Here is a 12,493-nt window from a genome sequence, read left to right as displayed (position 1 = left end):
ACCCCAACAATCAGGCGATTCCCTATGAGGAAGCACTTGGTTACAGTCAGAAAGAAAAACTCCCTTTTAAAACTATGAGCAGAATATATCAGCTTTGAAAAATGTGATTAACATGATTAGGATTTCTTACATTTTGGTCTCTTTCTCAGTGACTCTTATGGATTAATGGATTTATTTAAGCCACAAATAATTCCAGTTATTCTCTCACTGCCTCCAAGGTTGACCCATTAGTAAACTTTAAGTGTAAAAATTAGCACATCTTAAGCACTACTTTGAAGATAATATAGTTCCTTCACTTCAAAGTGCAGGCTGAGAAGACTGGAAGTTGTGTCTCACTTAAGTGCATCTCGTAGTGGCCTGAAATATCTCTTTCCTGTTTCTCTTTCACTATCTCCCATCAACTCTTGTCTCGCCTCTGTGTCTCTTGAATCCCAGCCAAGTTTCCTGACTTCCTTTACTATCAAGCACCATCCAATCCTGCCTCGTCTTACTATCTATATGGTTCCCTTTTTCTGCTCTCTATCTGTTTTAATTCCCACTTTGATATGAACTATGGAAACACAGAGAGAAAGTAGTTACTGTATGCATCTACCTTGTCAGGTGAATCTTCTGTCGAAGCCATCTCAGCATCGCAGCTGGCCATCTCTTCCTCGTCACTCACTTCATCTGTACAGGTTTCATCGACATATTCTTCTAGGCCACCAATCTTCTTGGCTTTTAGCAAAATCTTGCCCTTCAGTTCCTGTAATGAAGACATATGGGAGCATGTCCACTTATCCACTGTCTTTTTCTTTACATTTAAGTGTTTAAATGATTATCTTATTTTAACATAGTTACACAGCCATATCCATATATGCCACTTGGATCTGCCGTTAGAATGTGGGTACAATAAAAAGGACAAAGTGACTGAAGACTAAATTTGCGTTTTTTTCATACACACACTTCTAATAAAGGTGTTCCATATTCTTGTACTTTATTGTAAATGCATCAATGTGCCCCCTTTTAAGTGGCTAAAACCTCAATGGGATTTTTCACAGCCATTACTTTAAGTTAGCATTGATTGTCCTGAGTGCTTTAATGGAGAAGAGTTATACAAGTACTTTCAGTCTGTGTGTAGGATGGATAATAAGACACAGGCTGACCATTAATCTTTAAAAAGTTATTGAATTTTTAATAGTCATCAGGTTTTTCCTGCGGTTAAATCATCAGGGTGTTGTCCAAAATCAATTCATTCCTCTCAGCTAAGTGTAGCATAAGTGTAGCTAAACGAGTTAAGGTTTAAAAAAAATTAAATTTAAAAAAAAAAAAAAAAAAAAAATCACCAAAACTGAAAATTTTCCTTTAAAAATACAAAATGCTAGCTTAATATAAAAGTCACAGCTGAAAGAGAGAAAAGAAGCAATGCTTGTGGTTTTAAACCTGTGATTTCAGCTATGGAGTGATTCTCATATAGCACTTTTCTACTCTCCCGGAGTACTCGAAGCACTGTATACAACATGCCTCATTTACCCATTCCCTTCAAAATTCAAGTGCAATCTGAAATGATGGCAATATTTATGTTCCTATTTTCCTATTTTAGTTAGAAGATCCAAATCCCATGTTGCAATACTATATTGTTATGGTAGCCAACGTTTCAAATGCAGGTTTGACAGGTTTGTGAGTGTACACTTTATCCAAAACCTAGTGAGAGTTTACTCATGTTTACCACTGGGCAGTGTTGGGAAGGTTACTTTTAAAATGTATTCCATTACAGATTACAGAATACATGCCCCAAAATGTATTCTGTAACGTATTCCGTTACGTTACTCAATGAGAGTAACGTATTCTGAATACTTTGGATTACTTAATATATTATCATGCTGTTTACAACTACATGAATGTACTATTGCTGTGATTTATTACTGTTACTGAAGGTCCGCGGCTCCGAACCGTAGTAAAGGGACCTCTGACTAATATGTCGGGTTCTGTGTCGGCTCGTAGCCGAAAACTAGCTTTATTTTGTTGTCTGGGTCAACTTTGCTAGCAGAGACAGAGAGAGGCGTTGAAAGGCTGCTCCAACGGAACTTATTGTTTTTGGAGGAAAACACGAACATGGTGTACAGTCGAGTCTTAATAGCTTACTTACAACTGGGCTGTCAGGCACTCTTCTTGGCTGCAGTGGTTATTATTATATTTACATGCTTCCAGCTCCCGTTTTTGCTCGATGACAGCTCGTACTTTTCCTTTTTCTCCCTCCCTCGCTCACAGACACATAACGTGTATGGCAGTCCATTCTCCCTGCAGCACGGACTACACTGCCTATGATGCTACATTCTTTAGAGCTATACCTGTAGCATTCTGCCTATTAGCTTAGCACAACAACAACAACAGGCGCTCTGTCACCCAGGAAACACGCAGAGAGAGCGTCACCCTGTAACCATGGCAACCGTAACGCTGCCGCCTGGAGCAACAGAACGTAGCTGTCAAACAAAACCCAAACAGTCCTGACCCGCCACAATATGAAACAGGGAAGTACCGCCATGTAATCCATTTATTTCAACAAAGTAACTGTATTCTAAATACCACCCTTTTAAACGGTAACTGTAACGAAATACAGTTACTCATATTTTGTATTTTAAATACGTAACGGCGGTACATGTATTCCGTTACTCCCCAACACTGCCACTGGGTGGCTGAAGCTCAGGAGGTAGAGCAGGTCACCTACTGATCGGAAGTTTGGTGATTCGATCTCTGGCTCCTCCAGTCTGCAGGTCTGTGTATGTATGTAGTTAGGAAGCACTCAGTTTAGAGAAAGTGTGTGACTGGGTGAATGTGGCATGTTGTATAGAGCACTTTGAGTGATCCGGGAGAGAAGAAAAGCGCTATAAAAGAGTCAGTCTATTCACTGTCTGAACAGAGTTTCATCATGTTACTTTTGCACTATTATGTTCTGGCACATGTTGTTATTACATGGCTTGATTAAGGTACACATTAGGCTGACATCTGGGGCCAGAGGTGAAACTGTTCTGGGCCAGCACACCAGTGTGTCTGCAACTGGCCTTGTGCTGGTCCATGTGTGGGCCACCTCTGGCAACCCAGATCTGGGCCGTCATTCTTTGCGGTATGCGGGCCAAGTGTAAGCACATTGTGTGGGCCAGATCCAGGCCCTACCAATTTTGCTATGTGGGTACTTGTACTACAATCAGCTGATTTTAGTTCATGTGCCAGAGGAGGAAAATGCTAGAGCAGTCCACAGCATAGATATGGACATTTATTTTTGTTCCACAAAATGATCACAATCTCTTTAATATGCTGCTTAGTGAATAGCGATGATGACTCTCAAAGAAGAGCCAATGAGAATCAAAAAGTGATTTCGATATAATGTAATGATAATGGAATTGGAATCACTAAATTCTTATGAATTTCCATCCCTAGTAGCACTGTTGCTCCGAGAGTATTTGGACTTTTGACAGCTTTTATAAAGGCTGCCATGCCAGCACTTTCCACATTACTTCACAGCCTACCCTCCTCAGAAAAACAGATTATTCAACCACAGCCTGAATGTTAAAAGAGCACTGGCTGGGAGGTGGAAATGATGATAGCAGAACAGACAATCGAGAAAGGAGCGGAAATGACAAAGGACAGAAGTATCTTTCAACATGGAACAAGAAGTAACTAAAAGACATAGATCAGGGAATGTAGATGGAGAAGGGAAACAGCAAACAAAAGAAACAAATATTACAACAACCATGACAGGATCCTTGAAATGTTTGAGTTCTTTATACTGAGTACGAGTGGAGATAAAGGCAGGATGGAAATTTATGGGTTTTTTAGAGGTTGATGGGGGGGTTGATCCACCTTTTTTCAGACAGAAGAACTGAGAGCTGAGGGCACTGAGGCCCAGTGTAAGACACATTTGCATAATTTTTGAACTGCGAATGATGCAAAACTACTCTGATAGACTGCAAAGATAAAAACATGAAGCTGGAACAGAATTATTACAAATACTTGTGACCATGTGGTCTAGGAAGCAGAGAAGTATTTGACATTTTATAAATGCAAGATTACCAGTTCAGTTCTAGGTCCAGGATTTTGCAGCCTCGAGCTTTGAATTCGATATCTATTGCTTCTCAAACAAATCCTGCATTCCTGGACTTGTTCATTCTTTCAATCTGGCCTCAAATTTTTATCTTTCCTTTCTCAGAGGTCACTATGTTAGAGTTTAACTATCCTCTTACGTGTCTGGTAAATGACTGAATGATTGAACCCTTGAGTTTAATATGACTATTAAATGATAAACATTCTCATGGTTTAACTGACAGATTCTGACCTGTGGAGATGGGAGCTGCTGAGGGACCTGTCCATCCAGCAGGGTGGTCTGCAGCATGTCCCCCAGGATCTGTCTCAGGTACTGGGCCATGACCGTCTGCTGTTCCACACTGCAGTGATTCTCAATCGACAGGATAACAGGGAACTCAGACGCCTACCAAACATATAAGATGCAATATAGTTACAACGAACAAGAGACTGTTTTGCCAAGTGGCAAATGTCTTTGCACTGTTGAGCATAAGTTTCCACATTCCTCCAAAACAGATTCCTCATCACATCTTCCTATGAAGCTCTGTAGGAAAGTTTGAGCAGGATCAAGCAGAGACACATTAGAAATTCCTGGTTGTTTTCCATGTGGGTCACTCAGCAGGAGAACATTGGATTCCAGCGGCAGGGAAAGTTACTAACTGAATGTGAGCTTTACACTTTTCTGGGCACACAAACACAGTCCTGTAAATTATATCTGCAGAAATAAACACATTGTTTCCATTACTGGCAGCAGAGACTGTTTTGAATTTATCTAATTGTTTTTGTGTTGGACTGAGGTTCGCACAGCCCAGTCAAATACATTAGGGGTTAGTGGAATTTAATTAGTGTTCATTAGTGGCTTCATTAGAAGGAAAGACTCCCAAATGTGCTGGACAATAAGAAGAGCACAGTAACCTGATCTCTTAGTTTCACTGGAAACTATGCTTGTGTACAGCGTAGTAACATTAAGTGGGAAATTGCTTATTGATCAGTGGGCTGCAAAGCTAAAAAAAAAAAAACAGGTGCAGTTAGGTGAAGCTTCATAAGCTGCTCACCCTGAAGGCGTATTCTTTAAGCGTTGAAATGACGTCCTTAAAGAGGATTTTTGAAGTCAAAGTGTGACCATGATACACAACAGGATCCCCATCATAGCCGTCCCAGCAGTCCACTTCTACACAACGGCAGCCTCTCTTCAGGGCCCTGCACACACACACACACACAGTTCTTTAAACTCTTAACCTGTCATCACCACACAGCCAACAGGGCTGCAATGAGTCAGGTTCAACACGTTCCCACATTAAAAGGTTACAATAAACAAAAATAAAAAAGGTTCACAGCCTAATACAGAAAAACTGTTTTGGTCTATTTAGTTAATTTACCACTTTGTGACAAGTGTATGAAGTTGTGTGTGTCTGTGGTGTGTCTGGGTTGTCCTCACTGAATGTAGGCCTCCAAACTGCTCTGTCCCCGTAGCTGGTCCTCCAGTAAGTAGGTGTTGTGTGAAGAGGAGATGAAGTAGTGGCTGAGCGGCTGACTCATGTCCTGGTAAAGGTCCTGATGCTCGGGTTTGAAGATGGAGCCCTCCTGGGAGCACAGGTACATCTGGAAGCCATCTAAGGACATGGCGCCTTGCTTCATGGCTGCACAGAGATAAAGACAGGGAAACTTTTCTTCAGAATCAAGCAAGAATAAATCTTGTTTGAAGCATCTTTGTGGTTTGCACTCAGTGTGATGTTAACCCATCTGCAAACAGCAGAGTGTCGCAGGAGACATTAGCTTCCTTTTTATATCAATTTTCTTATGATTTCATATTATTTTCTTCTTTTTAAAAATTCTTTTCTTATCTTAGTATCCCATCAACCCCGACTGCCACCCCTTCCCGAGCCTGGTTCTGCCGGAGGTTTCTTCGAGTTAAATGGGAATTTTTCCTTCCCACTGTCACCAAGTGCTTGCTCATGGGAGGTTGTTTGATTGTTGGAGTTTTCTCTGTATTACTGTGAGTCTTTATCTTACAATATAAAGCACCTTAATAATAATAATAATAATAATAATAATAATAATGCAGTAACCTATATCTCCTTGAACTGGGTCAATACCACATTAGCTTTCTCTGGTTTTATTTACAATAAATACACTAAAACAGCTTCTGTGTGTTCCTGTTATTACAGGAAAACAGGTGTGGCTGTATTTCATAGCATTTGTGCAACAGTCCTGCGCTTCCTCAGGTGCAGGTCTCTAGATGAGGGTGCAGTGTTTCACCTTGTTACCTGTCTCAGACGGCTCGTAGCGTTCGATGAGCTCCTGGGCGAGCTGAGCGCTCTGCTCTCCCTCGTGCTGCTCCACGCTCAGGAAGCTCTGCAGCTCCTCCAACATCAGCTTCTCTCCATCTTCAGAGTAGTCCTGGAACACCTGCCACACTTCATCCCTCTGCGTCAGCATCTTATAGAAAAAGACAAACTGCTCGATTTCCAAAGAGCCGCTCTCTGACTTATCAGCCATCTGAGGAGAAAAAAGAAAAAGTCTCTTACTTGTTGTATATTTGGAGTTTATTTTCTTCTAATAGTCATATTTTTTGTATAATGTTTTATAATTTTGTAAGTTCAGCAAACTGAGCTGAGCTGTACCTATGATATATTAATTTCTAATCCCTTTCTTGACCCAAACACTGCAGCAGCTAATAATAAATTCACCATCAACATCTCAGGTCTAAAAATGCTGGAGAAAAGCTCTGAATCCTTCACGAGTCTTTTAAGGGAGCTGAAGTCAGAGCTCAAGGTTAATTGCTGATTCTTACCGTGAAGAGATGAAGAGCATGGTCCTCATTCATCTCTACATTCATCATCTTCAGCAGCTTCTTCACTTCTTTGAAGTTCATCTTCCCGTCTTTGTTTTTGTCAGCTTTATGAAACCAGTCCCAGACCCACCTGAGGACATGCTGAGGAAAACCCAGATCTAACATATAGCCGAGTAAATATTTTTAAACTTCAAAAATGTCCTGCTAACTGCAGAGGGAAAGAAAAAAAGGTTAAAAGCAGACTACTTGGAGCTTTGTTTAGACGCCTGCCAGTGTGTCTGATATCAGCCAACACCAGAATAAACACCACAGTTAAAGGATACTGGTCCAGCTTCTCCTTCTCGTCCATTGTTTGAGTTTTGTGAATCAGCATGCGCACACCCTGGATCCAGGCCTGGGCCTCATCTGGGGACTCGGCCACGAGGTCCAGATTTCCCTGGCGGCCGTGAAACACCAAGGTGAAGCAGAGTTCAGCAGGGAACTCCTCTGCAATGCTTAGCAGGACCTCAGACTGATGTCCTTCACGCACCGCTTCCAAGTCAGTCACCGAGACTGTAACATGATCATCACATGGAGAAAGCTCAGTGTTTCGAGGTTTACACTGATGCATTTCATATGTTTGAGGTGTGTTGTGTGAGTTCCTGTCATTGTGTTTCAAACAATAACTCGTTTCTAAAGCAGACGGATTCTTGGGACTTTGCTTTTTTTTTTTAATAACAAATATTCTCACTTTTAGTTGAGCCCGAGCACTTCGACCCAGCTTGTGAAACATTGCTGGAAACCCCTCATGTTTTACTATAGCAAGAAAACCTACAAACTAATTTTCATATGTTGTCAAATATACTTCTTAAAACAAAAGAATGCTGGAATGGGTTAAACTTGGATTGGGGAGGTCAGATGGTGTATCTCTACTGTATCATCCATCAGGGGGAAACAGCTCTTTAATTTAGATGTGGGGCTTATTCTTAGTTTGTTTTTTTTATAAGTAATTACCCAACCTGGTTTAGCTATGATGCTGCAAAATGTCATGTGGACAAAATGCAGCCTAAAGGTCATCAGGTGGTTTGACATAGTTTACAGCAGTCAGACTGTGGGGTGTGGATGACCACTCAGGAAATGCTGCGTTTAGCAAGAATAATCTGAACGAATAAATTATGAAGTTTTCTTTTTCTAATTGCAAAATTGGGACATGCAAAAAAGGTTTTGAGCACAGTTATATTTTTATGAGTTTTGGCCCAGATGTGGTCCAAATGTCATGAGGTGGGCTTGATATATATTATAGCAAGCTTCTGTAGGGCAGATGTGGCCCTTAGTACCACTGCGCACCCGTCATTTGGCCAATATGCGATGGGCCTGTGGCTGAATTGTGCTGTCCAGACAGCATTGTCACTATAGGCCAAATGAAGCCATAAGAAATACCACCATGGCTGTTACTATAATCAATTCTTATGTAGTAAAACTCAGGCCTGCTTAGAGCCTGCTTGGCTCTGTCAGTAATCAGTTTATAAAGGACTCCACTGTGCTGAGGTAAGCTCAGCACAGTCTCTTTGGGAAATGTGCCTATTTGCTTTGTTGCTGACAGTTAGATGAGAACAGTAACACCATGCTCATGTATGCCATGTCCATATTTCCAGACTCAGACTCAACCTGCTAAGTCTGTGAAGATTAGGACTGCTTTGAATAGCAAACGGACTGATTCTTATATGGCACTCAAAGCTATATAATATATATAATATACCTCATTCACCCATTTGCACAAGCTCTCAAGCTTCGATTAGTAGATGGACCTGCTCTACCTCCTCACAAACTTTCATTTGCATTGCCGTGGGTCTGTGGTTTTCCCTGGGGAGTTACACAATTTACACCCTTGTGTTGTTAACCACAGAGTTGCCAGGTGAGCCCGAAAGCTTAAAAACAGCAGCAACAAATATAATATAACTAATATCATTAGAGGATGTAAACAGCTGTAAATGAGGAAAGGAAAGCCTTTACTGTACATGTAAATAAACAAGAAAATATTGCGGTTTAATCATAGGCACTGCTGGATCAGGTCTGAAGCCATGACAGCAAAAAAAACCCCTAAAAATCCCCCAAAACACTTTTTGGTGTCATCAATGTGATATGAGTGAAATATTTATAATCCCTTCCTTAGTCTCTCATTTTTAAGCCCTTAGAATATTTGTCTAGCTCAGAATGAGTCTTTGTGTTGGGACTTTGCATGCTGGCATGATTAGCAAGCCTTCAGGAAAAAAAAAACCTCCTCTATCCAGAAAAACCCTACTTACAGGTGACATTAGTTTAAGTGATTAGGCCTCAGGGTGTGGAATGAGAATAGGCCTGAATGTGTACATAAAAATCTAAATGTGGTTAGCTTAGCTTAGCATAAAGACTAGCAACAGGGGCAACAGCTATCTTGGATCTGTCCACAAGAAACAGCCTAAAAACATCCATCCTAACAACAACTTTTCTTCTCGAGAGGAAATGCTAAAATAAATTAAATTGTAGTGAAGGAGCATGCAAAGAAAAAAAGGGGGGTTATGTGACCCTGAAAGGGCCAGTGGGGTAGATATGGTCTGCATCATAATGCTGCAGAAGGTATAATCTTAACAGCCCTCTCCAGTACCGTCTCCCTCTCAGTACAATGCTCCTCCCATCAGACGAGCACGGTCATGAGCATAAGCTTTATGTGCAATAAATTACATATGCTTTAAAGCCTCTTGTGAGTTTTTTGTTTGTTTGTTTGTTTGTTTTCGTTTTTGGTTCATTAACCCCACAACATAAAATACAGAAAGCAGCTTGTTTGATGATATATTTACCAAATGAATAATAAATGAATAAAGAGCTATTACACACAGGTGTGCTTCTGCACTTACAGGTGGAGTGGCCTCTCCCTGCCCATCTGGACTTGTACCAGATCGTCAAGCCGTCCTCCAGGAGGCGAAAATAACGATTCTTCTTCCAGGAGCGGGACTTGACTTTCCTCAGAGTCGACCCGGCCATCATCACCTGAATGTATGGATCATTTTGGATACCTGCACAAAGATCACAAACCTCTCACACACTGCACTATCAGAGCCGGGGTGAATTTAGCAGTCAGCTTAAAGGTCAGAGCTTCTGCATCGCAGAGTGAGCGAATAGACTTTTACTCACGTGAACCTTCAGGATCCATCTCTACGCTCGACGCATGCCAGTGGAAATGTGTTTCTAAAAAGAACCACATGTCAGTGAGCGCTTCCAAATATTTCCCCCTGAATCCAAACTAAACCGATTTTGCAAAAGTTCAATCAGCAAATAATCACAGTATAATATCCATCTTTGTTTGTTCAGAAGGTGTTCTCTGGGTCTGATTTTTATCATTACGCAAACTCACTTTGCTTCTTTCCTTTAGCTTACTCAGCACCTCCCTGCTGCAGTGCTGGATAACGACCAGGCATTGAGTTAAACAACCAGACGCAGTGATGTGTGTTGGATGGTGAGAAGACCAGGCTTCTCTTGGCTGGTCACGCAGGATCACCGCAGTGAGCAACTCCGCGTGTTTGATTTGGCTGATTTTTATGCCCTTCCTGATGTAATCCCAAAGGGATTTATTTCTCCTCCCAAGATCAAACCAGAAATCTTTTGCCTGTTAGGTGAATGTATAAACAATGAATCTTCAGAGCCACTGATGGTAGGAAAAATCTTTACTGTAACTTTAAACTGAAGAGTTTGTTTTGGGAGGTCTCCACTGACTCTCTGCAACTCTATCTCCAGCAAAAACAATGTGTAACGATACAGGAGATGGCAGTTTTGAAACTTCCCTATCTGACGGTCTAAAGAGGTTTAAACACACCAGATAATAAGATAATTGATGTTTCAGTATAGGAAAAAGAAGTGCAATTTCAACAGTTTCTTGGAATTAAATTAATCTCTATTTTGCAAACATAGGTGCCTATATGTCTGCTAATATTTAAATTACATAATGTAATCATAGTTTTTACAATAATATAATATATAGTAAAATCAAATGTACAGGTTGTTCCTCTGGCTTATAGTGCTGTTTGTCCATCTTGTGGGTGTAGGAGAGTGTGTGCGTGTGCGTGGGTGGAGGGTGTTTAAAAAGTGCAATTACTCTTTCTAGGAATCAGTTAGTCCAGGGAGAACAAACAAAATGCAAATCTTGTGTGAAGTTTCACTGAGGAAGTATTTTCTTTCCACTAAACCACAGTCACGAGAGGTATCACTGTCCAGGAGGGAGATCCTGTCCATTGATGATGAGAGGAGAAGCGCTTGCTTGTTATACAGTGACAGGACAGGATAGAAGAAAGAAAATAGTTCCCCAGTGAAACTATTCACAACAAGGAATTTTTTGAATGTATTTTTTTATTTGATGCTTTGAGCGCACCGAGGTGAGAAACATTTAGCAGACATTTTTGCAGCTGATAGATATAAAGCTGTGAAACTCACACCAAATAAACATGTAAGTGGAGAGAAAGCACTACACAGTACAGGAAAAACATGTACATTTGATTTTAGGGGGGACTTTGACCTTTAGCAATGATCTGCTGCTTTCAGCGTCTCATTCTGAGCAGATAAACCGACAGTGTGTCAGTTTATTGATGTGCACTGCAGACTGGCTGCTGCGTGTCAATGAAAGCTGACATCCTCCTTCTATCTCTGTTGTTCACTGATAAATGTGCATCAAAACAATCCATCTCAAAGTTGCTATAGCTGCTCTCTCCCAAAGCTCCCCTCCACTCAGGGCAAGTTTATCTAAGCTCTCACCACAGTATGCTTGAAGTGATACGAGGAATGTATTTGCAGTTGCTTCTCAATCCAAGAGCATTTAAGCAGAGCTTATTTTTGAAAGCTATTGGCTCAATTAACTAATGTATGCTTTCGTGCTTTCACTGCAGACATTTTCATGCTCCATCCGAGTCCTTCCACCTCCTCTGCAGAAAGGTTAACACGCCCTTTTTCAAAATCCAAACTTTTAAGCTGCGCTTAGCTCACGTTATGTTTTATTTTGAGGGCTGTGAGTCACACACAGTCACTTCATCAGGGAGTATACTGACCACATGCAGACACACAAGTACACAAGGACATGACTCAGGGGGATATGTTGAGAACAAACAGGCCAATCATGACAGCCAGCAGCTTCTGTCTTTATTCTCTGTGAATGCCTCTAATTTTTAGTTTTAATTATTTAAAAGTATTTAATGCATAATGCTCGATGTTCCCAGAAGCTTTGGGGATATTTACCCAGGGCTCTGCACACAACCCTGTAACAGATTCAAGTGAACAAGCACTGCCAGTGCTCTTTCCAGTCCAGTAAAACTATATCTAAATCTAAAGTGCAGCTGGGGGAGGGAGGGTCGTGTACAGTAAATTAGAAGCAGACGCAGAAATAGGAAACATTACGAAGCATCACTTTGGCAAAGTCATGCAGCCAGCTGAGCTAAAGAAAACAAACATGACTCATCCAAAAACGGATTTAAGTGATTTAGTATCTGAGTGAGACTTACCTAAAGGAGAAACCTCAGTAGGGATGTGAAGTCAGACTTTCAGAGGTGGATAAGAGAAACTCACAGAGTCCAGCTGAGCTCAGCTCTCAACTCCTTTAAAGTCTGAGAGGGTCTGAAGGGAAAACTGGCCCAGCCTCTCCCC

At 41.1% G+C, this 12,493-nt stretch overlaps 1 protein-coding gene across 1 annotated transcript in view; it reads right to left on the bottom strand.

The window, feature by feature from the left end:
* Positions 1–12,493, bottom strand: part of plcd4b (phospholipase C, delta 4b) — a 19,924-nt gene extending 7,431 nt beyond the window's left edge. Inside the window, exons 1-10 of the mRNA XM_006807630.3 lie at positions 12,352–12,493; positions 10,001–10,054; positions 9,724–9,882; positions 7,174–7,402; positions 6,851–6,980; positions 6,324–6,555; positions 5,495–5,696; positions 5,112–5,256; positions 4,310–4,462; positions 593–742 (exon numbers count right to left, since the gene is read on the bottom strand). Of these exons, the coding sequence (XP_006807693.1) occupies positions 593–742; positions 4,310–4,462; positions 5,112–5,256; positions 5,495–5,696; positions 6,324–6,555; positions 6,851–6,980; positions 7,174–7,402; positions 9,724–9,882; positions 10,001–10,019 (1,419 nt within the window). The 5' untranslated portion in view covers positions 10,020–10,054; positions 12,352–12,493. The remainder of the gene's footprint in view (positions 1–592; positions 743–4,309; positions 4,463–5,111; positions 5,257–5,494; positions 5,697–6,323; positions 6,556–6,850; positions 6,981–7,173; positions 7,403–9,723; positions 9,883–10,000; positions 10,055–12,351) is intronic.

The sequence above is a fragment of the Neolamprologus brichardi genome, chromosome 16 (genome assembly GCF_056152115.1).
Source record: "Neolamprologus brichardi isolate AB-2024 chromosome 16, ASM5615211v1, whole genome shotgun sequence".
NCBI lineage: Eukaryota > Metazoa > Chordata > Actinopteri > Cichliformes > Cichlidae > Neolamprologus > Neolamprologus brichardi.
Note: the sequence above shows the minus strand (reverse complement) of the source record. Positions and strands in the feature narration are given on the sequence as shown.